We start from the raw sequence: 27,281 nt of genomic DNA, 5'->3' as shown, positions 1-27,281 counted from the left end.
AACACAATGGGCACAGACTCCCATTTCACACTTAACAGAATCTCATTTGCACAATTTCACGCAACGTTTGTCGCAGGTTTAACTGATTAAACAATTGTACGGATGTCTATGGGTGTTCCTAATAAAGACGATGGTAAGTATATATAAAAAGGATATTAGAAAAGATCATTTACATACATACATACACTACAAATCCAAAAATAAATGATCACCTCATGCATTAAATTTAAGTCACATGCTTGTTGTCACAACGTTTAAAATGACGAAACTAAACTTTTTACTACTCTACAAAATATGTGCATTTAGTATAGTACATACTACAGACACATATGATATAACACAATGGTATGTTATTTTGACCCAACATTTGTTGTGATAATAAACCAGGAGCGTTGTGATTGGCTGTGGTCGTGACGACGGGCTTCTCTGACGTCACCCATAATAATAACAACAGGGAGGCCCTCGTGTGCGCATGCGCGCTCTTGCGTTCTCAGCGATCTGTGAATTCTTCGAACCTGCTTCGTGTTGAATGTAGAAATCACGTAAACAATTAACGTTTCAAATGAGTTCGTTTACTGCTACCAGGACGAAAAAAACCGCAGGTATAACGCTACAAAAATGCGCTGATGTCATGTAAGCTCTTCATGTCGGACATGTACACAAACAAAACCGACGCTGGGATTTAAGGTGGCGCGATCAGGGACTCTGGAGAGATTTAAGACACCTTGAAGTGCGCAACAAAAACAAACGCGCCATGACTGGACTCTGGAGTTTAAAAAAGGAGCACGTCTCAGATTAATTCATTAATCTTGCTACCATGAAAGAGAAAGGGAGCGTTTATTTACGAAGGCAGCACATGGAATACGACAGCGCGCTTCACCTTTCCAGCTGCCTTGACGACGCGGACAAGGGGACGGGAAGAGGAGGAATCGTCTGGGTCAATAGCGATCCCGAATAATAATAATAATAATAATAATAATAATAATAATAATAATACTCGATCGGTGCGGATTATATGGGCAGGGAGATGGAGACAGTCGGGAAATTCGAGTTCAGCAGGAAGGACCTCATAGGCCATGGTGCATTCGCGGTGGTGTTTAAAGGCAGGCATCGAGAGGTAAGACGTTTAGATAATCAGCATGTCAATTTTATTTTTTTTATTCATTTTTAATTTATTTTTGTGCATGTGATGCTGGATTTTCATCACAATAGGCCTGGGAATCGTGCGCGTACGCGGGAGAACGCACGTCTCCAAGGGTCCACCTTAAAAACGGGCCTCAGCAGAAAAGGCTTTATAATTAAACATAATTATTCTTTTCAATTGTGGTGCTTCACTCTTGTGTGTTCTGAAACAATATAGTTGCAAATAGACCATCTATCTTGACCATCTCTCTTTTTATATATATATGTATATGTGTGTGTGTGTGTGTGTGTGTATTATATGGTGTTTATTTGCATTGCTTAAAAAAACTAAACAGTAATCACAATAACCATCATTCAACAAATATTATTTTCTTCTATAAATACCTAAACATTTCAATAAGTACACGTTTAGATTCATCAATCAGCACGTGTCACTGTGTAAAATCATAATTATAACCTATTCTTATATATTTTCCAGTGTATTTATACAGACATGTCCAGACATGATTACTCAATGTTTACCCGTTTACTAACTGTCACACTGGGCATAACGTGATCCGAATAGCTATTAATCCCAACACTGTTATCGCTTTGTGAATAGAAACATGACTGGGAGGTTGCTGTGAAATGCATCAATAAAAAGAATCTAGCAAAATCACAAACTCTGCTGGGAAAAGAGATCAAAATTTTAAAGGTAAGATCTTGATCTCAGGAGATATTTTGGTTCTTTAAATGATTATTATTATTTTTTTAATTGACGTGTATTTATTTTTATTTTATAAAGGAACTGAAGCATGAAAACATCGTTGCGTTACACGATTTTCAGGTGAGTCGATACATGAACCAGGATTTATGTAGCGTATTATGCAAATGAGTGTGAAACTGGAATCGTGTCCGAATGGTTACGTCACAGACTAACCGGCTTGCTATTGGTCCGTTTCCGTCACGTCGCTAATGTTGACATGGACATGTGCGCTGGATGATAAAGGAGCCTCTATAACCGGTATGCAGAGGACGTGAGCGCAATGTTTGTGTAGGATGTTTACCGTTTGTTTGTAACGTTAAAATTATTTCCAAAAAGCCTTGTTTACTGAGAAGTAACTTGGTACACTAGTGATTTGCATTTATATGGATCGACAAGTCCAGTCATGCAGTCATACAGGTGCATAATGACAAGTGTTTAACGGCTGTGGACAGATGAGAGAAAAACATTTACATACAAACAAGGACAGATTTTTTTTTTCTTTCTCAGACATATATTCAACATCACACCTATCAAAATTGAATAACATTTAAATAGCAAAAAAAAAATTGTAAGAAAAAAAATCCCACTTTTTTGACCACTTTTGTATTTTTCTTTGTTTTAGCTTTATCAAACATTTATTATGAATAACATTTAAACAAGCAAAAATACAATTATATATATATATATAATTTTTTTTTAAGTGGGCAAAATAATCTTTGTCCACTTTTGTTTACATCTTTGTTTTAACGTTATCAAACATTTCTTATTATAAGAAGAGATTTAGGTGTTTTTAGGGGTTAATAGATTTGAGTGTACTTAATTCAATAAATCATTCATATTGCTGTGTTCACACCTGTCTAAACGAACCACATCGACGAAAAACATGCACCATGGTTCAGCGTAAATTCATTTGATACGGAATAAATAAAAAAGCTGACATTTTAAATATATGTACTGCTCTGAAAGGCTGGATTCTCTGATTTTCTGGTCCAGATGTACATTATATGTTCAACGATATGTGCACACCCGAACATCCAACATATGTGGTGTGTATGTTTTAAACAAACTGCCGTCACAAAAGTGAAAGCACACAGTTGTATTTGTATGCTGTGGCCTTTCATAAAGTGAGCTCCATGAGGACATGGTTTAAGTAGGAATTTGAGTGTCCTTCTCAGAGCCCTGACCTCAATCTCACTGATCACCTTTTGGTTGAAATGGGACACACCAGGCCTTCTCACAAGAAATCAATGCCTGAACTGCCTAATGCCCTTATGGCTGAAAAAGCACAAATCCCCATTCTCCAAAAATTTAGTAGAAAGCCTTCTCTGGTGTGTGGAGTGGGGATGTGGTAGCCTAGTGGTAAAGTTATTGGTCTACCTATCAGAAGGTTGTGAGTTCCTATCCCAGACCAATCAGGCTACCACTGATCAGCACATGAGCAAGGCCCTTAACCCTCAATTGCTCAATTGTAGGGAATGAGGTTAAAAAAAAGTTAGTCTGGATAAGGGCGAGGTGAGTGGACGTTACTACTGTATAACAGCCAAGGGAGAGTAAATCTGAAATGGGATATAAAAAGTAATTGGATTTGATGTTCAGGTGACCACAAACATTTGACCCTATAGTGCATAATGACACACAACACAAACTATGTGCATGAACAAAGAATTTCAATTGTATTAAGCCTCATATCACACATGCGAACATTTTAACCAAACTGGAAAATGATGTACTGGTCTGCAATTTGAATTTGCACATGTGTAATCATAGTATTGTGCACGCAACAGAATTGTACTGTTCACAGCCTCAGTTCCGAAATATTTTCCAAAGGTACCATCATCTGTGGATTTATTATGAATCTTAGCTACAGCAATGGACAAGACACCTGATAACCACTGGTTTTCTGATCCGAATAAATCGGCTAAACAAACAGTTCATGAATTTTTCTGGCTGAAAAGGAAATTCAACAAAGGGGAAAGAACATGGGATGTGAAGACAAACGTTTGCTTTTGTGGTGTACTTTGTGTGTCCTTTTGTGGCTTTATGAGCTAATAGAAAACAAGTGGTCATGGCTCTTTTGCAGGGTCTCTTAAGTTGGTGAAATGATGGAGCTGCTTATTAGTGGAATTTTTCTACACCTTTAATTCTTACTGTTCTGGCAACAACAATAAACGTTTTTGGGGGAAAATAACCGTCTTTTCCATTGACGTACGTTAAGCCTTTTTGTGGTAAAATTGTATTTTTCCCACCTTCTGCCTGCTAAAATTTACTTTGAGTTATTACCATAGAGACATTTCTTGCATTGTAAAGCATCTCTGTCAGTAAAAATCATCTCGATACATTAAAAGTCAATCATTCGGTTGTCTGGACAAACTAGTTCAACGTCAGTTTCCTTGCGATAGTGACCCCATTCTCCTCTGTGTTTTGCATAGAGTTAATATGAGAGTAATTCTAACCCGCACCCTGCAGCTGAACTTAGATGTGTAGATCTGAACGAGGAAACATACTTCAGCTCAGACATCTGAGTTATACTTTTGGGTGTGTGGTATAAAAATACCTCAGCTGTTTTACTTTGTGTCTAAGCTACTTGGTCTATCTAACTTGACCTCCATTTCATCAGCAGGAGATTAGGTTTGTCATGTATAGTCAGATATATAGACTTTGTTCATTAGACCTGACTTAGTATCAGGTACCAAGAAGCAGTGTCACTGATCTGTCCTCATTACATTATTGAAAATGAAAGAGGTGTGTTGACTGTCTGCAGGCAGGCGTAGAGAAAGAAGCGAAAGTACACCTTCTGAATTAGATATAAGCATGGGATCAAGGGGGAGATCGTTTATAGATTTTTTTTTTGTGTGTGTGTGTGTGTATGTGGATACAGGAGCTTCAGTTTAGTGGACTAAAAGGACCTTAGTGTTATAAAGTTCTGTTTCATTTTGTTTGGGTTTTTGCTTAAAAAGTGTCCAATCTCTCAGATTAAACTTGGTTTAAACTTGGTTTTATAAGGTGCTAGTCAATCTCAAAGGTTAAACCTAGAAAAGAAAAGAAGCCTCAGTATGCCACGCTGTAGATATTCTTCACACGCTCAATTGACTGGATTTAAAACATAGAGTTTTACTTCACCATAACAGAAAGCTTAGTTTTTATAAAGCTTAACATCAAATTGTTAGCAGTAAATAGTCCAGACGTTGCATAGCTCACGAGTTATGTGGAATAAACTAAACTTTCTGGTGTAACCAGCGGCTGAAATTTAGCTAGCAGACTTGTAATACGTGTTTGTGTTGTTCCACAAAAGCAATTTTATCTTTAGAGGTAAAATTGTAACTTTTTTCTTTTTTTAGTCACAGGGAAGTCTTCAGAGTAGAGAGCTTTGAGGTTTTTTGATAACATGACAAACTGCATTCAAGAAAACACCCCCCCCCCCTCCAAAAAAAACAAAACAATGAAAACTAATGAGGGAGTAACTTTTATAGCTGTTGTAGCGTAAGTGATCTTTTAATGACATTAAATGTAGAAAAAAAAAAAAAAAAAAGACACAGATGGTTTGTGTTGGCAAATTGCTGTTTTATATGAGGAATGAAACACTTCTAATTTGAAAAATGTCTCCTATCGTTGATTGGTTATTTCCTGTAACAACTAATTTCTAGTTAATACGACCTGAGTTGAAGCTTAGCCATGAACAAGTGTAATATAAAATCTTGTAGTATTTGTTCATATTTTTTTTTTTGTTGTTAAACAATACGCTTATTATATTGAATATTATTCATATCGTTTTACTTATACTTATTTTTAAACATCAAGCAACAGAGCAGATTTAACTAAGAAACCTCAGAAGTGTGTGTTTTGGTAGAATTACATTCCGCAGAAAATGTGCATTTTAAATCTCCAAATGCAAATTTTGCCTATGAACCTATAAATATTTAAAATTCAAATACCTATTCAAATTTGTAAAATCTGTTCTAACAATCCCAACAGTTAAAAAAAAAACAACTCCTAATTGTTGTATTTGTGGTAGTATGTTCTCTTATCTCTTAACTTATCAGCATGGATTTTTTATCTTTAACTGCTTAACCGTTGATTGTTAAGTTCTATGATCTGCAATGCAGTAAAATAAAGCCGGCCTGAATAGAAAGCAAACAAGCAGCCAGCCATGTTTCTGCTTGGCTTCTAATCTCAACAATGGCAGAATGAATAAACTTTAGCTTGGCTGAATCAGCAGAAGTGGATCAGACCGATCTAGCTCGTTCCAATTGGCTGCACCGAAAGTACAATGAGGTCAGCTGTTGCTAAAGTGCCCTGGCGGTAGAATGGCTTTGTTTTTATGAAGGTCTTTGTTTGCCATTGGCTCTGCGTCGGACAGCAGCACTTAGAGCTTGGGGCTGGGACTCGAGTTTATTGGTGGTTGTTGCTAAGTAATAGTAGATTTCATGAAGCTCTTTCCATCGGATGGGTTTGGGCTGGAAAGTACACTTAGGTGATTAAGGTGCATGAGCTAATCAGAAATATAGGAAAGGACATGATTCTTGACGATCCTTTTATCATACACTACAGTTAAACTGACAGATTTTGTCACCTCTCTAAATTTTTTAATTTCAGATCGTATTTTGTTTATAATGTGTCCTCTCTAAAACGTAGTAATAAAAATATCAAATCTTAACAGAAATATTAACATTTAGCATCATATTGACTTTAACAACAAACCACACCAATTTTAATACCATGTTAAAGCCATTCATTCAACAAATTAGTTTAATTTTTTAAAATAAAAAAAATTCTTTATATTCAGAGCCAGAAATCTTTGCCTTACATGTTGATTCCTGTCCTAATGAAATTTCATTTAGATTATTTAACCTTTAGGTAACGAACACTGTGTTTTCCCCCATAGGAAAGTCTTCAGGACAGGATTTTGGGTATTTTGGGAAAATGACAATTTATTCATTCATTCATTCATTCATTCATTCATTCATTCATTTATTGCATTGAAAATGAGTAAAGAAACAAATGAATGTTTGTAACCGGAAATTGAGAGGGTTCCACAACATTAAAAAAAGACTGTAAATTACACTAAAAATAAATAAAATCTAAAATAAATAAATAAACACACTATAAATGGCCAAAAAAAAAATTGTATTAAACAAAAATAAGATTTTTTTTTTCTTGACGGGTAAAATTTCTTTCAAAAACTTTTTATTTATTTATTTATTTATTTATTTATTTATTTAAAATAAGACAGTATTTATTTATTTATTTATTTATTTTATTTATTTATTTATTTATTTATTTATTGCAGCTTTGAGGTTTAGAAATGAAACTAGTGAGGCATTTTTATAGCTGATGTAGTGTATGTGATAACAGGAGCTAACTTGTTTCACAGACCTTCCAGGACATTAAATGTTAATATCAACAGACATATTTAAACTATCAACAGACATATTTTATATATGTTCAGTATTTGCTAAGTTGCAGTTGTAGAAGAGTAATAAAACTAAAATATGTCGAATATGCTTTGTTGGAATGTGACACTTTGTTTCAGGTTACATGACACCAGCTGATTGTTGATTATTTTCCTGTCACACTTTGTGCCTTATTGTTTTTTATTCTTTACTTATGTAATTTCTGATCTTCTGGAAGTTGATCCTCTTTGAGTTAAAACTGATTTGTGGTTGTTGTTTTTTTAGGAAACGGCGAGCTCTGTGTATTTGGTGATGGAGGTAAGATTTTGAGAGTTTGTTTTTGTTTTGTGTCCTTAGTCCAAAGTTTTTTTTTTTCAGATAATAACGGAAATGAACTCTGTTTCAAACCATCGGGTTTGTACATGGACCTCCAGGTGTGTACGAGTGACGCTGACGGTGACGGATTTCAGCCGGTCGCATCATGAAGGTCATCGGAGGCTACGGGCTGGTTTAGAAACTGCGGAGGGGGTCGTGGGGGTTGGAGGCATTGATCTCGGGAAGGGACCGAATTCAATATGCATTTCAATGCCTCACAGCCTGATTCATTGTCCTAATCTTCAATTCTTCATTCTAATAAATTGGCTGTTGCTTAAGTTAGTTATTCAGCAGCAGAGATTAAAGCTGTTTCTCATTTCCTTTTAACAGTACTGTAATGGAGGAGACCTGGCCGACTATTTGCACTGTGAGTATAACAGTGACCGAGTACAGAATTCATAATTACACACACATCACAAACACAACCGTACACAGCAGGACATGTAGTGAAGTGTATTCGACTGTATGTGTAATTAAAAAATAAATAAATAAATAAAATTAAATGAAGGATGAATATGTACCCCAAAATATACTAAGAATAGAATTATTCTGTACAGGCTGGGAGTGGAAAAGTATATGGAAAAATATATAAATGAGCAGATAGTGCAAAGAAAGGATGCAATGTCTGTAGTGTAAGATGCATGTTGTCTGGTAGAGGTAGTGTGTGTTAAATAACATTGCTTCCTCCATCATGAGGTCTCTTGTCTTCTCTCTTACAAAGTAAAGGAAACTACTTTCTTTTTTTTTTATTGAAGTAGACCAGATTCAGGGTTCAACACAGGAAGTGAAGCTGGGAGGGTGTGTGTGTGTGTGTGTTTAGTTGCAGAATAAAGGAAATCTACAGTTGAGACCTAGCATGCTTTGTAAGAAAGGAAAGAGACACACTGTCTGGCTTATCAGTAAAGTAGCAAAACACAGATGTTAACTATCCTGTGTTCACTGGATTCTCATATACACAATATCAATGTAGTCATAATAACTTTATTCATGGTTATTCACAGTTAATCAAAAACACAACATGGAAAAATGTATCTTTCAGTTAGAGGCATTTTAGGGCAGTGGTGTCTCAAGTGGTTAAGGCTCTGGGTTGATCAGAGGATTGTGGTTCAAGCCCCAGCACTGCCAAACCACCACTGTTGGGCCCTTGAGCAAGGTCCTTAACCCTCTCTGCTCCAGGGGTGCTGTATCATGGCTGACCGTGTGCTCTGTCCCTAACCTCCAAAGTTGGGATATGCAAAGAAAGAATTTCGCTGTAATGTATATGTGACAAAATAAAGGCTTTTATTCTGTTTTGTAATATGATGCACTGACAATTAGCTTTCATTTTTACCCCTTCTTTCACTTTGAAGACACGTGTCAAAGTAAATTGTAAATAAATTCAAGCTATTGTAAATAAATAAATTAAATGTTGAGCTATACATGACTGCCTGATTCCAAGACAAAAAGAAAAAACATACTGATATTCTTCTATTCTTCGAAAAGGTTTCTAGGCACCTTAAAGATCAGTGTTCCTTCTGTTTAGGTATTTATTAGGATTATATATCTATTGAGGTGTTTTCGAGAGGTGTACAGTGTACATAAACGGTCTATCAGATAAAAAAGATTTTATTGTCATTCTAGCATTCTCCAAGACCTTGGTGTGACATTACAGAGGTCAGAGACAACAGCGTACACGATCAACAACCAGTAGTACAGAAACTAAGGAAGACTAAATTATAGCGTGTAATAGACAATACTGTAAAGTGGACTTTAAATATATACAATGGGACAATTCAGTAAATATAAAACATTAAATACAAAATGATACCAGATGATAAAATGGTGTGTGGTGAGTAGGGTATTATCACCACTAGCAGAATAAACACACCACTGAGACAAACCTGCTAAACATAGACCGAGAAACGCTCAGTAACTCGACTTCACACCTGATGCTGACTCGTCTGGTTTTCTAGAAAGGTCTGTTTACAACCGCTTTACAGCCCAAACCTTATGACGTCCCGGGTTTACGGCTAGGCGTTAAACCCTGTCAAGTGCAGCTGGATCCAAGTGTCTCTTTTCAAGGAAATAAAAAGAAAATAAGCACAGACTTATTGGGCGCTTTCTCTATGAACAGGAACAATCTTTAAAAGTCATTTTTAATCATTTTTAATAATTTTTCTTACATGCTTTTGTTTTAAGCTGAAGTCTTTTGCTAGTAATCCATCTGATTTCCCATTTTACAATGTCAGAACGAGCAAATACACAAGTGAATATACACGTTAAAAGCTTTCTTAAAATGTACTTAAAATTGTCAGTATTGCGATTTGATATTTATCTTTCAATCTGTGATTTGTGGAACAGCGTTAAATCATAAAAGATAGTTTGCTCCAAAACAGTAAAAAAAAAAAAAACATTTTTTTAGAATATATATATAACTTACAATCTTTCTCTTTCACCAATACGGATCAACAATTTTAATGACCTCATTCTGCACTTTAACATTTTCTGTCCAATCAAATGCTTTTTTGGATTCTAAAGTGCCCCACCCTGACATTATAAAAAAAAAAAAAAATCACCTTGCTGAAGTTGCCATTATTAAGCGAGATAAATTGCATCAAGAAGCATGGGTTAAAAATGTAAACTCCAGCTGTAAGTTAGTTAAGAAGGAAATTTATTTATTTACTGTGAACGAAGTATTTGTTCCAGCTCTCAAGTACGGCTTAGCCCTGGCTCTGAGTTAAGCTTACCGCTATTGGCTATTTAAAAGGAGGAGGAGCTACTGAATATGTCCTGCTCTGACTTCTTCTTTCGGTGATCAACAGATCGAACAATGTCGACCCCATGTTTCAAGTCATTTCACAGATAAACATGTACTTTTCTTTCTGCACAGTTCTGTTGACTTTTGGAATATACAGAGTGTCTTATAACAACGATCGTTCACTGAAACAAGTCAGAACGGGACTGTGGCTCCTCCCCCTTTTAAATAGTCATTCGTGGTAAGCTTATCTCGTTTAGCTTAAAGTGGATAAAGGCGCAAACTTTACCTATGTATAAAATCTCTTATATTTACTTCATGTATACAGTATTCGTAACTGTAATATTAATCACACAGACATTGTTATTTATTATATGTCTATTCTAATGATTATTCTTTTTTTTTTCCTCCTCCACACACACACACACACACACACACACACACAGCCAAGGGCACACTGAGCGAGGATACCATCCGTGTGTTCTTGCAGCAGATAGCAGGAGCTATGAGAGTGCTGCAGACCAAAGGCATTATCCATAGAGACCTGAAACCACAGAACATCCTGCTGTCCCACCCAGCCGGCCGCAAGTCCCACACCAACAACACCTGCATCAAAATAGGTAGAGCATGATGAATATTTAGTAATATTTTTCCTTTTTCCATACTAGACATACGTTGTTGTGGTTTTTTTTTCTTCTTTTTTCCTCCGTTCCATAACCATTTTGTTTTTTAAATAACACATTTTCAAGTTGCTGTTATTATACACATTTGTCGAAACTTAATCAGCACTTTCTGAATCACTTTCTTAATCTCCACACTGTTGTAGTATGATTTAGTTTGTTAGATTATGTCACAATCTTTAAGGAATCTATAATCATCTTTTAAAGGAATCTCGGGAACTTTAGGAAACGTAGCTAGAGCCGTGTTAGTTTTATTATTTTTGGATTGTATTTGTTTTCATTTTCTGTCTCGGTCTTTTCCTGACTCGGACGCAAATTTACTTGGCTCTCGTCCTAGTATTGAAACAGTCCCCCACCCCAAACTTCCTTCTCTGATGAGTAAAGGCCTGTTTGTTTTATTTTATTTATTTATTTATTTTTTACTGACCCCCCTCGTGAATTGTATGTTGTCTTATATTTCATAAAACTCCTTATCTTGAGCTCCATCTTCTTTCTCTTTCTTTTTTCTCTTCAGCTGACTTTGGCTTTGCACGGCACCTTCAGAACAACATGATGGCCGCTACCCTCTGCGGCTCCCCCATGTATATGGCAAGTATCCTTCATCCGCCTTCTCAGCTCGTTATCCTGTCTCCCTACGTGCACCCGTATAACCCAGAAATCCTTCTCACCCCAGGCTCCAGAGGTCATCATGTCACAGAGCTATGATGCCAAGGCTGACTTGTGGAGTATAGGAACCATTGTGTTTCAGTGCCTGACTGGGAAAGCCCCATTTCAAGTGAGTGTTCGAATAATCTCTCTTTTCTTTAAATTCCTACGGTAACATCATTACTTCTTGACTTGTTATTAGAGCTGTACATTCATGGAGCAGTTTTTCTAATTATTACTGTATGTAGAGACACACAGACTATACAGATGACTATGATGTGACTAACGAATACGAGGATACAGAAATCTGAGATACAGGCACAACAAAACTGCAGATTGGAAAAAATCCAGGCAAGGATTTTGCAATCGTCAACTGCCCAGTTTCATTTGAGCCGGTGTCCACTGTAACCTCAGATTCCTGTTCTTGACTTTTTGGGACATCAAGAAGAGATATCGTCGCTGTCGGGCGGAATCCTCGTATCTCCAAAACCATTATTTTCATTATTTTTAAAATAACCACCGTATCTTATCTGCAATGCACAGCGTTTAGTCTGTGTTGCAGTGGATTGTCTTGCGCTAAATTCCTGTCCTCAGACGAGCACCAGAACTAGCGGGGGTCAAGATTTTTTTTCTTTGAGCCCAGTGTTTTGAAGACATTTACCTCAGAAGACATGTTGATTCGTTGCGACTCTTAATCTTGAGGATATGCTGCGTCCAATGGAGTTAAGAGATTTGTGCTCAAGCTATTTTCAAGACTTTAGATAGGTTAATAACTTGTAAAAAGAACAGATCCACGTGGGGACTGACCAATAGCATCGTTATGTGCAAAAATATGAAATTGACAAAATTTGGACATAAGTCTTAATGCTCAATTCGGATAATTTTCTGCCCGACAGCAACTGGTCTGGCCCTTCTTGTCTGACCTCTATCATCTTCATGGCGCTTACTGGATTCTGCTCACTGGAAGGTTTTCGCACCATTATGTGTAATCCCAAGAGCAGCAGTTTTTAAAAACTTAAACAAGCCCATCTGGCACCAACAACCATGCCAAAGTTCGCATTTTTTCCCATTATGATGTGAACAATAACTGAAGCGCGGAATCAACACTCGTTCACTCGAAAGTATTGTACTCCTCCCACTTGATTGGATGAGTCGAGATACAGTAACACCCCTTAATCCTACCAGACCAATATACTACATATTATTACAAACCAGACAGTGGTGTTTAATTTTCTTACTTGTCGTACTTTCACTTCTGAAACGTGTGATATTGGCCACGTTCACACTGCAAGTCTTAATGCTCAATACGGATATTTTGCTCAGATCTGATTTTTTTGTTTGGCTGTTCACATTACCTTTTAAAATGTGGACTATATCAGATACCAGTGTGAACTGTTTGCTGTTTTGAACTGACCCGCATGCGCAAACGAACAATAACGATGACGTCACACGCAGCATGCCATCGCGCTAAAAAGCTATGGCGAGGTTATGGAGGAAGTACTGTATCATCTGGTGCAAGCAAACATATCATGTAACGCTATAACGTGATGTATTCAATGCAAACATTATGAGCTGGTTCACGTAACCACTTTATATAATACTCTTAACACACACACGTTACCAGTCACGTTTGTGTCACGTTTTCAAACGCGGCGACTGGTAACGCGTGTGTGTGTTAAGCAAAAAAATAAATAAATAAGTCTTCGCCGGCGCATAATTGTGATGAATGTCGATGTAGATTGACATAAAAGTCGCATCAAATCCGCCTTGGCTGTTCACACTGCGGCCACATTGGAAAAAAATCAGATTTGGGTCTGATTCAGGACCACATATGGAAGTGGCCCGATTTGAGGACCACATATGGACCACATCAGGACCACATATGGAAGTGGCCAGATTTCAGGACCACATATGGACCACATCAGGACCACATATGGAAGTGGCCAGATTTGAGTGTTCACACTACTCCTGAAGAAGTCTGACCTGGTCACTTGACCCCAAAAAAATCGGATTTGGGCCACTTTTAACTGCAGTGTGAACAGGGCCATTAATGGACATGTAGCTCATTAATTATGTAACTTTAGCGTTTCTTAAAGTGTGGTCACAAAGAAGGCAAGAAAACGAAGTGAAATGTTCTCTGTTTCTACTTTTTTAGGCCAGCAGTCCTCAGGACCTCCGCATGTTTTATGAGAAGAATAAGAATCTTAGCCCAAAGTAAGTGTCGGGTGGAACAGGCTTCTTGTTGTTCTCAGTTCCTCTGATCATACCCCCCCCCCTCTCTTTCTCTCTGTCGCTGTGTCTGTCTGTCTGTCTGTAGCATTCCCAGAGAGACATCCAGTCACCTGAGGCACTTGCTTCTCGGCCTGTTGCAGAGGAACCATAAGGACCGCATGGACTTTGGTCAGTGCTGCTTTAGATTTGTATGTTTTTGTATATTTTCCCATTTGTAATCAAAATAGTAATGTAATACTTGCTCGCCATGCAATTTTTAGACGAGTTTTTCAAGCACCCTTTCCTCGAGGCAAGCTCGACCATAAAGAAGTGTGAGTCTCTTTCCTGTCCATATAGATTTTTACTGTTTAGTCTGCATGTTATTTTTTTTAATCCTAATGTAGCTATTCTATAATATTGAATTGATATTATTAATAAATTGTTTTATTAGTATTTATGAACTATTTTAGAAATATGTTTCTTATTGTAGCTTCATTTTTACAATTTAAATGATGACTAATAACTAATGTAGACTAAAGATCTGCTGTATTGTAGTTCTTTTTGAAATAAAATAAAAACAAAGTAGACAGGATAGTAATTGTGTGTGTGTGTGTGTGTGTGTGTGTGTGTGTGTGTGTGTGTGTGTGTGTGTGTGTGTGTGTGTGTGTGTGTGTTCACAGCTGCACCAGTGACCCTGACCTGCTTTCCCAGCTCAGGATCAGCAAGCTCATGTAGCAGTTCTTCCACATCTCACCTTGCTTCTCCTCCTGTAAGTGTGTGTGTGTGTGTGTGTGTGTGTGTGTGAGAGAGAGAGAATTTACATTTAAAGACATTTTTTATTTCAATTTGTACAACTGAGCAATTGAGGCTTAAGGGTCTTGCTCAGGGGTCCAGCAGTGGCAGCTTGGTGGCCCTGGGGTCAGAACTCATGACCTTCACATCAGAGTGTGTGTGTGTGTGTGTGTGTGTGTGTGTGTGTGTGTGTGTGTGTGTGTGTGTGTGTGTGTGTGTGTGTGTGTGTGTGACACCATCCCTATTATGTGATCTTTATACTAGGCAGGTTGCCCTCTGTGACCCTCTGTGTGTTTTACATTAGAATTTTTTGCTTTCCTTCTACGATGTTACAGTGTGATGATACACGGTGATATAATACAGTATTATAGTGTGATTATAACAGTAAATAATTCAATTATTCAATAATTAAATGCTTCTTTATTTAAAATTAATAACGATCACTTTTATCCATCAAACTATATGAAATCGGGTTATTTAGTTTTGTTACATTTGGCAACCGCCGGTAATGATGGATTTACTAATTTGTTAGTTTTTTTTTTTTGTAGCCAGTTTAAACTGGGTAAATATTCATTCATCTGATGGTATTGTCTGGCATGATGAGGATGTTGAAGATGCATTCTGTTTTGTTTTGCATTCTGAATTGAAGCCTGACTGTCAAAGTAAAAAAATGACAAAAGTTGTTGTTGTTGTTATATCTCTTCGAATTTGCAGCAGTCCCTCGGTGAGATCCAGCAGAATAGAGCCAAAGCACTGGCCTCCCCTACCCAGGATTCTCCAGGCTTCTTGCTGAAGGATTCAGCTGGTGGTGGAGGAAGCAGTAAGAACTCTTCCTGTGACACGGATGACTTCGTCATGGTTCCAGCTAACTTCCCCAGTAAGTGAATTTATTTCCCTCCTTAACCGTATAACTCAATAACAGGATGGGAGGTGACAGCCTGCAAAAGTAGGACTCCGATTATTTGTTATTTTGGTTCTCGTCTTTGGTTAGTCCTTTGATTCTTCTCAACTCACTCTTTATATATCTCTGTCTTTTTCTCTCTAGGTGAGCTGACATGTGAAATGCCTTCAGGGAAAGTGCTTCAGGATAGTCTTGTGTATAGTGGGTGTGTATAGTTTAGTCTTGTGTATAGTACTCTCTGTGTAGTGCATACAACACTGAGTCAGTAAAATTAAAATTGATTACATTTTTAAATGAAAGCATTTTTAATTCACTCTGCAACAGGAGTTCTCTTCTCAATTCTGGAAGTCAGGGCAATCAGGCCAAGTCTCTTCCACGCTCGCCCTCTTACAGCAGCTCGGCGCCACCGGCAGGGTAGGTCAAACCCATATTTAATGTCCGTTAACTTAAATATCCATTAATTATTTTCATTAACGTACATGAATACATTTAGACAAAATCTTGTCAAACTAAGCAAAAGAGAAAAACATCGAAACAAATAAACGATACAAGAAGATAAAAGGCATTGATACAGTATTGTTTGATGGATATTGTTAGCCAGCTAGATAAAATGGGCTATAAAGCTTGATCTTCATGATTCATGTTAGCTATCTGGCTAGAATACTCAGCATTGAAGCGGTAAAAGTTCGGTGAATTTATTTCGGCTCATTCCCGTCACTCTGAACAGAAAGGGCCTCATATAGAGTTGGAGTAGAGGTCTTCACGGGTCCACTTAGATCCGAAAAACCGAGGTCAGACCCGAGACCTAAAAGTTTCACGTGTACCTCGGACACGGGTCGTGTATAATAATAGCGGCATCGGGTCTCGGGTAATTTAAAATATATGTGTTTTTACCGAACGGACCCGAGAAGACCAGAACTACTGTATCTCGCATTGACTCGAGTCCTTTTCCAACCTCTCCTCTGTTTGCCAAGACCGCTTGCGACATCGTGTGACTGGCGGTAAGCTAATTTTTGTTGAAACAGACCTGTCAATCAATTTTGAATCCACTCTGTAGCGGTTACTTGAGTGTAGAGTTATGCAACATTCGGGTCCAGTCGGGTTAAAAAAAATTGCCGTCAGACTCGGGTCTAATTTTTTCAGGCCACTTCGGGTCGGGTACATTTTTTAGACCCGAGAATACCTCTAAGGTGGAGTAGTTAACACTTTCTGCAGTCACCTCATCAGTATTGATTGATGTGCCACTCGCTTACTGCCCACTGAAGTCTTTTGTTAACAATAGGGTCAGTTTCAAGCTCCTCTGTGTGTCTCTGTGTTTCATTATGTAAGTCTTTTGGACGGTGTTTTGATTTTATTGACTAGACCCATGCATCTTACTGTTCTCTTTGTCCTACTGTCTCTTTTTCTACCCCTTCCTTCTTTCTCTCGCTCTCAGCAGGCCTCCTGAGCACTCTTCGAGCAACTGTAGTAACTATGGACAGTCCCTACCCATTCCAGTGCCCACACAGATTCACAATTATCAGCGTATAGAGCAAAACCTGCACTCTCCCAGCCAGGACACCTCCCCACGGTCAGTACAGAACCAAGATCACTTATCAAATATTTTTATATTTATAGTAAAATGGAAGACTTTTTTTTTTAGGGTGCTTTTACGTTGTATGATTTTGTCCGTATAATTTGAACCCTGTTGCGCTATATTCATCACCACTGTGGAGAAACTGTGATGTGCTATATTAAATATTTTTGCTGCGTTTGTTTGTGTCGTGTCGTGTCGTGTCGTGTAGGTGCACTCCTGTGCGGCGCTGCAGCAGTGGAAGTCCTCTTGGTTGTGGGAGGATAGGACCATCTCCCCCTCATCACTCAACCATAACCACCCGCAGACTGTCTATAGGAGGCATCAAACCACTCCAGCTCTCCCCACAGGGTGAGGACTACCTCTGGTGCCTAAGTATCTCTGGCTTTGACAGGCTGAGTAATTAACTATAGTTCCATCTTGTAGTTGTTTTTTACTACCAAGCAAGCTGTACTGTATTTATATCCTGACCCTGAGTTAATATGTTTCCTCTTATCAGACAAGCTGAAATGGGTCATAGAGAGCTAATAATAGTGTAGCTCGTTGATTGGACGAACAAAATCTTCAGACAGTTGTTTTGAAAGTGTCTGGAACACATTTTTTCCTTTGTTTAGTGTTTATTGCCTGTGATCTAAGTAAACTTAGTCGTTTTGAAGACCCACATGTCATTCTTTTGTCGTTTTCATAGTTTATAACCTAGTTTTGTGCAATACTCTTACTCACTCACTCATTTTCTACCGCTTATCCGAACTTCTGGGGTCACGAGGAGCCTCATCTCAGGCATCATCGGGCATCGAGGCAGGATACACCCTGGACAGAGTGCCAAACCATCACAGGGCGCACACACACTTCCTGGACAATTTTCCAGAGATGCCAGTCAACCTACCATGCATGTCTTTGGACCGGGGGAGGAAACCGGAGTACCCGGAGGAAACCCCCGAGGCACGGGGAGCACATGCAAACTCCGCACACACAATACGGAGGCGGGAATCGAACCCCGACCCTGGAGGTGTGAGGCAAACGTGCTAACCACTAAGCCACCGTGCACACCCCCCCCCCCCATTGTGCAATATATGGTATAAAATATCAATTGCAGATTCAGCCACTGAAAATAAATGCTTTCTATAACCAAATCAGTGTGCTCCTAAAATATCTGTACTTAAACACTTTGATATTTTGTCTAAAGATGCCAAACGTGATGGTGAAACTTCTTCTTTATAAAAATCCTTTTCACTTCTGGAAAAAAAAAATTGTTGATTTGTTTTCCTGAAAAATATAAAATCATCACTTCTGATCATTCGTCAATCCTGTGCTGTTTTGAGCGTCTGTTTGCAATATTAACAGAGTTCTGAGAGGCTGTAGCTTTTTATGGTACGTCTGTGTTTGCACTTTATATGCAGTGCATGCTTCAACCTTCTGAGTTTCATACTTGTGAAATTCGCCATGCAAATATCACCAGAATGTCTGAATTTCCCAAAGCTCCCTACTGCCTTTTTTTTTTTTTTTAATAATTCACCTGCCCTCTAGCCTGCATCATTGTTATTTACATCAGCACATGCTCTCTCTCTCTCCCTCTCTCTCTCTCCCCCCTCTCTCTCACACACTCTTTCTCTCTCTCTCTCTCTCTCTCATTCTTTTTCTCTTTCTCCCTCTCTCACTCTATACCTACACACTTATATTCCAGCTCTCCAGCCACCCGATGCTAAGTCCAGAGCCAGGCAGCATGGACTGGGCTCACGCCTCCACAGTGCCCCCTGCCTGCTGGAGGCCGCTGGCGGTTGCAGGCAGACAATCAGGAAACAGCACTCGGACCCCGTGGTGGCCGCTCATGAAGGCACGATGGCCCTGAGGCCCCTACATTCCTCGCCCCGACTCAGTGAACTGATGCAGCGAAGTCCTTTACCCACCATCCTAGGGTCGCCATCAAGAGTATGTAGCCGTTCTGTTTAAGTGTCTTGCAAAAGCTGTTAAACTGAGAATAGTTAATTAAACTATTTTGTTGCCAGTGCGTCTTTTTTTTTTGTCTCTGTAACTCAAAAAAAAAACCAATTAATGTTTGCAATATAACTAAGGATTAATCATTCTAAATCACATGCTGCTGCATAATGTAAACTTTTAAGTTATTTTAATATTTCATTATTGTTCTAATTATTAACTTATCCTAATCATTTTAATGTGTCATAAACACACTTTAATTGAAAGTCACTGTCACTGCAAGCAAACAAAAAAAATCAAGAAAAACGATTGTCTACTTAACATTTAATTTGTTAAATGTGAAACCTTGGATTTGTGAGCCAAAAGAAAACAAAGAGTGAAAATATTTTTCAGTTCCGTGTTAAACAAGAGAAAAAAGCATAGGATAAAATGTGCGCTGTGACTTCATGTAATGTTTCCTTTCAATATATTGTAATTATTCTTTTATATGTAATATGGTGTTAAATGCTGTATTGTTATGGGTGTGGTCTGGACTGCAGGGTGGATTTGTGTTAGATTTTTAATAACTGTTTTAAACAGAATCTCATACAATCAGATATCAGTTCAGATATCACTATCAGCTATTTTCATGCTGTTTTCATGCTATTCTATACACTGACCTAAACAAAGGGGTTGTGTGGTAAAATTGAGCAATCACAGCACCTCCGAATTCATTTCTTGTGTTTCCCTTAAGGCCATGTCCCCGTTTGAGTTCCCAAAGCCGCCCAGCTCGCCGAACATGGTGACATTTCTGACTCAGCAGGGTTTAGTTTTCCCTTCATCTCCCAGCCGACCGTGCCATGGAGAATCAGGCGTGCCTGCCGCTTTCCAACCCGAGGACGCGAAGACTTTTGGGAGGTAGTGATTAAGCAGTTTGGGAAAACAGACACTCGCTTTCTGTTTCCTCACTCACATCCCTGTCCTGTGTTTTCAGGTCTCAGAGCTCTGGTCGTTTGTCGGACATGCTGTTAATGGCGGCGTTCGGGGGACAGCTGGGAGACAGAGGCAGCACGGAGAACCTCTGTGCTGACAGAGCGATTGACATCGCAGGTTAGAACTCAAGACTTCTTCACTTCTGTGTGTGTGAGGGATACAACAATTGACAGAAGTGTGTTGTTAGAAGATAAAATGCTAGCAGTTAAAACAACGGATTTAGAGAGAAAGGATAAGTTGGTGTAATCTTACAGCCGTCTTAGGCTGACTGCTTCATAATCCCCATATATATATACATATATATATATTTTAATTACATTCCAAACCCAAGCTATTATGTAAAAAACACATTAAGGAAAAAACATAAATAAACATTGACAACATAAAATGAGGTAGCTATTGAATCTAACAAGATACCCTTAAAAAACTTGGTCAAAATACCTTAAAGTTGTTGTATTTTAAATGGTTTAAAAAAAATGCTTATTTTTTTACACAAAATCCATGGCCTTACTTTGCTCCACAGCGCCACCTGGTACTGGTGGGACCATGGTGGTGGGTTCAGGCAGTCCTGCACGGGTGGTGTTCACAGTGGGCTCGCCACCCAGCGGAGGGACGCCACCCCACACCTCTCGTTCCAGAAAATTCTCAGGTAAGTCAAGTAAGTTTTTCTCCCAGTCCTCTTTTTTCTGTCTTGACCTTGTGTCCCTGTGTGGAAGCATGTCAGCAAAGCTGTCCTTTTTTGCACCAGTATATTATTATTATATTGACATGGACATGACATTACAAGGCTCTGATCATGAATATAAGCTTATTATAACTGACTAATTGACGAATGTCTTGCTGTAATTTATCCTTCAGCATGCTCCTCGAGCTCCATCAGTCCCGCGGGGTCCCTCACCAGCCGTTACCCCCAGACAGGCATGTGTTTGGATGGGTTCGAGGGCTCATCCTGTCAACGTTACGGTCTCACCGACCCCATTTCAGTCAACTTGGAGGGTGTTGTGATGTTTGAGGCCCCTGAGCTCCCAGAAGAAACACTCATGGAGGTAAATATGCACATCTTGAATTTCTGATCAGACTACCGAACAAATAAAAGAATAAAACGCAGCAGACGAATGCTGTTATCGAAAAATAATCAACGTCAGGGTTGAAGTAGCCACCGTGCCAAGATTATTTTCCAGTAGTCTTTTATCTCATGCTCCTAAAGTTTCACAGCAAATTCATTAAAGGACGATACATCATACATTTCATCAGCTGGAAACGAATCATTCCGCAAGTCAGTGGTTTTTTTTTACGCCTTATGTAGTTAATAAGACAGAAAATGCCACTTGTGATGTTGCCAAGAACCCTTAAAATACCTCTGAAAGATGTCAGGAATCTTTGAGTCACAGCTGTACTTCTGACATGTTTGAGTCTGCCATGCAAGTCGCCCTGTTGTTGCTATAGCAAAAAATAAAATACTAGAATTTAGCATGTTATCATCATCATTAGGGGTCAAGCCCCGAAGGGACGTAGACACCTACTGTTAGGGGTCAAGCCCCGATGGGACGTAGACACCCACTGTTAGGGGTCAAGCCCCGAAAGGACGTAGACACCTACTGTTAGGGGTCAAGCCCGAAGGAACGTAGACACCTACTGTTAGGGGTCAAGCCCCTTAGGGACGTAGACACCTACTGTTGGGGTCAAGCCCCGAAGGGACGTAGACACCTACTGTTAGGGGTCAAGCCCCGAAGGGACGTAGACACCTACTGTTGGGGGTCAAGCCCCGAAGGGACGGAGACACCTACTGTTAGGGGTCAAGCCCCGATGGGACGTAGACACCTACTGTTAGGGGTCAAGCCCCGAAGGGACGTAGACACCTACTGTTAGGGGTCAAGCCCCGAAGGGACGTAGACACCTACTGTTAGGGGTCAAGCCCCGAAGGGACGTAGACACCTACTGTTAGGGGTCAAGCCCCGAAGGGACGTAGACAACTACTGTTAGGGGTCAAGCCCCGAAGGGACGTAGACACCTACTGTTAGGGGTCAAACCCCGATGGGACGTAGACACCTACTGTTAGGGGTCAAGCCCCGAAGGGACGTAGACACCTACTGTTAGGGGTCAAGCCCCGAAGGGACGTAGACACCTACTGTTAGGGGTCAAGCCCCGAAGGGACGTAGACACCTACTGTTAGGGGTCAAGCCCCGAAGGGACGTAGACACCTACTGTTAGGGGTCAAGCCCCGAAGGGACGTAGACACCTACTGTTAGGGGTCAAACCCCGAAGGGACGTAGACACCTATTTTTATCGTTAGTGTTCTTATTCTGCCATTGAAGTGAATGGCAGCCCATAGAACCGTACGTAGGAAAGTTATGTAATTTGGCACACATGTAGAGGCCAGTCTTAGAAGTTACTATAGCAACTTTGGTGTGTCTAGCTCAAACCCTCTAGCGCCACCAACAGTCCAAACATCCAATTATTTTTATGTTCATAACTGCTGACTCGTAAGGCCTAGAGACAGAATTCTTGCATGTTTTGGATCCTTTGCTCATGCCGATTCGAATGCATCATATGATGTCATTTCTGTCTCTTTCCGCCATTTTGAATTTTCCGTAAAACCTACTTTTTCAAACTCCTCCTAGACCGATTGTCTGATTGGCATGTCCTTTGGTATGTAGCATCCAGACAAACCCGAGACAAAAACTTATCAAAAGCTTTTTGATAGACCAATGTCTTCTCGTATACCGTGGCAACATACATGGTGGCGAGCACGGCCAAAACGGACGTGAGGCTGTATGTTCGCAAAACTTTTGTGTATCGACACAAAACTTGGTATATGTCATAAGGGTGATGACTTGAGGGTGCAACCAACGTTTCATCACAGTGCCACCTAGTGGTCACGAGATTTGAAAAACGGCTCTTTTCACTTATAACTACTGCAAACTTGAGTCTAAAATCATGAAAGTCATGGACTCCTTGAGGCACTCCTTGAGGCATGCTGAGTCAAACGATACCAAACGGTTTTCGGACGGCCATTTTGTGTGTCGGCCATTTTGAATTTTCACGTTAAGGCCAGTTTTTTACCAATGCAATGCCATATCACTACGAAACTTGGTACGGTTCATCGGCGACATGTTCTGAGCGCATCTGATTGGCTTGATGCTGGTATTGCTGCTTGCAGCTATATTTATTATTATTATTATTATTATTATTATTATTATTAGAAAATGAATCAGTTGTGTGGGCTGAGTGCTTTCGTCTTTGTTTTTCTGTAGCAGGAGCACACAGAGATTCTCCAGCAGCTCCGGTTCACGCTGGAATTCGCTCGCTGTATGGTGGAGGTGGCAGCTTCCAGAGGTGAAGAGGCCGGGCGTGCCAGTCAGCCCACAACCTGCCTACACCAGCAAGAAAGCGTCGTGGCCGACCAGATCAGCTCTCTGAGCCGCGAATGGAGGTACACACACACACACACACACACACACACACGCACACACACACAAGTTAATACAATACATTACAGCCCATTAATTTTGTCAGAGCTGCTGTTATAGAGAATTAATGGGCACGGTCTGACCAATCAGATTTGAGAATTCAGCAGCATTACTCAGCACATTTTTCATAGTGTACAATATGCATTTTAAGTCAGCACACAGTGCACACACACACACGCACACTTTATCTTTCGAGGCAGCAAAGTGATGGATTGCAACATTTGAGCAGATTAGAAGATTACACCTTAAGAACCACCTTAAAGAACCACCTTAAATTTGTAATATCCTGTTTATCATAAAACATTCTCTCTCTTTTTTTCATTTTTGGCATTAGTTCAGCTAAATGAAGGAATATTTTAAGACAGTGCTGTACTATGAGTTACTGCTACTCCACATTTTGAGAGTGGTGTACGTTTGTGTGTGTGTACGTGTGTGTGTGTGTGTGTGTGTGTGCGCGTGTGTGTGTGTGTTGCAGCCACTCTGAGCAGTTGGTGCTGTACATGAAGACTGCAGAGCTCCTGTCCACTGCACTGCACACAGCCATGGAGGGCATCAAGCAGGGTAAACTGTATCCCTCCACCACAGTCAAACAAGGTGTGAACGGCATCATCTTTCCTTCTGATCTAAAATCGCTGATCCTAATATTAGCCCGGTCTCATCGTTTTTTTTTCCTCAACATTTGGAGTGATAAACATACAGTATAATATAAATCTAATCAAATATCTGGTTTGTTCTCTTATTTCAACAGTTGTCAGGAGACTAAACGACGTGTACAAGTCGAGCGTGTCGTCATGCCGCTCCCTCAGCGCACGTCTAGAGAGGTTCTTTTCCCGAAAGCATCGGCTGATGGACCACATCAACACCATCACTGCAGAAAGGCTCATCTTTAGCCATACTGTGCAGATGGTACGGAAAAAAAAACATGACTCAATGATGTAAACTCCATGACTGTTAAAAACGACTTCGCGGCTTTATACGTTTCAAGCACTTATTCACGACTTCACCTTTACCTGAGTTTACTTAAGTGTCTAAAGGCATCTTGAGTTTTATATAAATATACATAGCTGATTATATGAATTATTCATTATATAAAGAGCAAAGACTAGAGTGCATGACTGGTTACAAGCAAACTTGATAAATAGAGATGCTCCTCCTCATCTATCATAGTCATCCCATAATAGTTATTTTTCTCTTTAACGTATCTACCAGAAAAAAATAGACACACACGCACAAGGACGTTGGCACTCATCACCTGAACATAAAATACAAACAGATAAAATTCACATCATGTAAAAGATGAAAAAAAAAAACATCAGGACTGCTGAATCTGGTGCTACATCATTACATACTTCTTTTCTTTCCAGAGGAAAGAACTTTTTCACTTTATTCTGTATGTATATGTTGCTTTTATTTCATTTTAACTCCCACATAAAAAGCACTAATCCAAAGCACCGTTATGCAACATCCCAAATGACTTTCTACTCACTATATCTGCTCACTACTGAGGGTATAAAGGGTACAGATTTGTTTGTGATCCAGTTACAGAGAAAAAAAAAATCGAATTAATATCTCTCTCACTCATTTTCTACCGCTTATCCGAACTACCTCGGGTCACGGGTCTCAGGCGTCATCGGGCATCAAGGCAGGATACATCCTGGAAGGAGTGCCAACCCATCGCAGGGCACACACACTCATTCACTCACACACACACACACTACGGACAATTTTCCAGAGATGCCAATCAACCTACCATGCATGTCTTTGGACCGGGGGAGGAAACCGGAGTACCCGGAGGAAACCTCCGAGGCACGGGGAGAACATGCAAACTCCACATACACAAGGCGGAGGCGGGAATAGGACCCCTAACCCTGGAGGTGTGAGGCGAACGTGCTAACCACTAAGCCACCGCCCCCCCCGCCCCCGAATTAATATCTAATCATTTGTAATTAGATAACACTTTTCACTTGCATTTTTTTAAGAGCTGCCAAGTGAAAAAAAAAAAACTATAATGTGACCAAAATCCCTCAGTATAAGTAGACTATTGAATAATAATGAAAAACTATCACTATGTTGAGTACACGACTTGTGTCCTGTAGGTGCAGGCTGCAGCTCTGGATGAGATGTTCCACCAAGGCGAGGCTTCAGTACAGCGCTACCACAAAGCCTTGTTGTTGATGGAGGGTCTGTTACTGCTCCTCACTGAACAGGCCGACATCCTGAGCGTCAGCAAGTGTGAGTGCTTCCTTCCATGAGGACTTATCCTCTTCTCATACTGTCCACGTGTGCTGAATGAACAGCACGGTAACGCTTTGGATTTTTTTTTTGCTTTTGTTTACAGGTAAGCAGTGTATTGAGCGTCGTCTCACTGCGCTGAAGTCAGGCCTCTGTGTATAGAGTGTTCCTTACATTCCTTCCTTACATTCCCTAAATACACCTCCTTTCCAGCCCTCTCGCTGCTTCCTCTTTCTCATCGCAGAAAATGAAGACCGAGAGGACCGGCTTTGTGGTAGGGGTTTGTGTTAGTGATGCCCGCAGTGTACGGAGAGACATGAAGAGAGCGCGGTCCTGAATCACAGTGTGTATGAATCAAAACTAAGCTGCAGGCAATCACATCAGACCCAACGCTGAGGCCCTGACGTTGTCGTGGATATCGTTTTTAAACCTATAAGCTGCACTGTGTAAACATTTTTTGCATAGACATAACACTATGTCAGGATCTGAGTTCCTTTAGTTCTGGGATTGTGCAATCACAGGTGATAGATATTCATCAGCAGCTGGATTTAATCATACACTCTCAGAAAAAAAAAATAGCGTATTAAACTGTATCTTTCTTACAACTCGGGTGCTGCCTTTTTTTAGTAGCTTTAGTATGCACTTGCATGTAATTTATCTTTAAAGCTGAATTATGGACATTTAGGTAACTTGAAGGACAACTATAGGTAATGAAGGTACAAAGGATGGATCTTTGAGGGCACCACACCAACCCCACCACATATTTCTCAAATTTCCCCACTCCAAATTAATCAACCCTACCACATATCACTGCACAACGACCCACATTTCCGCATACCACCCCATATCAACCTACCCCACCACATATTACCTAACCCCACGATATGCCCCACCCGAACACCTCATTCTATGAAAGACACAGTTTAATACTCTAACTCGGAGTGTCATTTCTGGTTAAGTATGTTCCTAGCCACTTGAAATCGAGCCAAAAATTAAAAAAAAAAAGTTTATATCCTAATGTCACACACGGAGAATGAAGTAGACACTTTCCTAATCAACTGTCACTTTATTTAATTTGACACGTTTCTTTATCCCTTTTTTGCTTCAAAAATATCTTCACCGTATAAACGTGACAGACGAACCAAGAAGGTAACTTGGAGCTGAATTAATAGTTGAGTATGTTTAGAATTTGAAGATGAATTCATATCTTGTGATACGACACTTTACTCGGCAGTGAAGTGAAACTTCTTTTACATTGTCTTCTTTACTTGAAAGAAAACTAGCAGTCCCTGTATTCTTAGAGCTTTCATTACCTGTAGTACAAGGTTTTTTTGTTGTTGTTTTTTTTTAACGGAGAAATAATCACGAATCAGTTACCGTGTGAGAAAATTATTCGTTTAAGGTTAACTTTTGTTGATTTTGATCAAATATTGGTTGAAAATCAACACCAGGATTTAGAATGATGGTTTAAAATGAAATTATT

The 27,281-nt window shown here is 39.6% G+C and overlaps 1 protein-coding gene across 5 annotated transcripts; it reads left to right on the top strand.

Moving 5' to 3' along the window:
• Window positions 1–442: 442 nt before the first annotated feature.
• Window positions 443–27,153, top strand: ulk1b (unc-51 like autophagy activating kinase 1). 5 transcript variants are annotated; one of them, XM_047805645.1, is made up of 28 exons: window positions 443–937; window positions 1,024–1,117; window positions 1,745–1,837; window positions 1,928–1,969; window positions 7,564–7,596; window positions 7,984–8,020; window positions 10,834–11,007; window positions 11,582–11,655; window positions 11,741–11,842; window positions 13,868–13,926; window positions 14,030–14,112; window positions 14,205–14,255; window positions 14,604–14,692; window positions 15,430–15,592; window positions 15,761–15,821; window positions 15,941–16,030; window positions 17,055–17,186; window positions 17,401–17,540; window positions 18,874–19,118; window positions 19,858–20,021; window positions 20,098–20,213; window positions 20,620–20,745; window positions 20,955–21,142; window positions 23,351–23,529; window positions 24,042–24,160; window positions 24,315–24,472; window positions 25,663–25,798; window positions 25,905–27,153. In XM_047805645.1, the coding sequence occupies exons 2-28, from the start codon at window positions 1,028–1,030 to the stop codon at window positions 25,958–25,960; spliced, it is 3,000 nt and encodes a 999-aa protein (XP_047661601.1). In that variant the 5' UTR covers window positions 443–937; window positions 1,024–1,027; the 3' UTR covers window positions 25,961–27,153. The 5 variants fall into 5 exon arrangements, with proteins under 5 accessions (XP_047661601.1, XP_047661600.1, XP_047661598.1 ...); XM_047805644.1 differs by having other exon boundaries at window positions 17,052–17,186; XM_047805642.1 differs by having other exon boundaries at window positions 443–1,117.
• The last annotated feature ends 128 nt before the right edge of the window (window positions 27,154–27,281 follow it).

Source organism: Tachysurus fulvidraco, chromosome 21, assembly GCF_022655615.1.
Source record: "Tachysurus fulvidraco isolate hzauxx_2018 chromosome 21, HZAU_PFXX_2.0, whole genome shotgun sequence".
NCBI classification, from domain to species: Eukaryota; Metazoa; Chordata; class Actinopteri; order Siluriformes; family Bagridae; genus Tachysurus; species Tachysurus fulvidraco.
The sequence above is the reverse complement of the archived record's forward strand: the minus strand, read 5'-3'. Positions and strand labels throughout refer to the sequence as shown.

Bases quoted from the DNA above. Each gene is read 5' to 3' on its own strand.
- ulk1b (XM_027176183.2), top strand. From the start codon at position 1,016: ATGGGCAGGGAGATGGAGACAGTCGGGAAATTCGAGTTCAGCAGGAAG. The intron at 8,021-10,833 runs GTGAGTATAACA...ACACACACACAG, and splicing joins CCTGGCCGACTATTTGCACT to CCAAGGGCACACTGAGCGAG. The intron at 25,799-25,904 runs GTGAGTGCTTCC...TTTTGTTTACAG, and splicing joins CATCCTGAGCGTCAGCAAGT to GTAAGCAGTGTATTGAGCGT.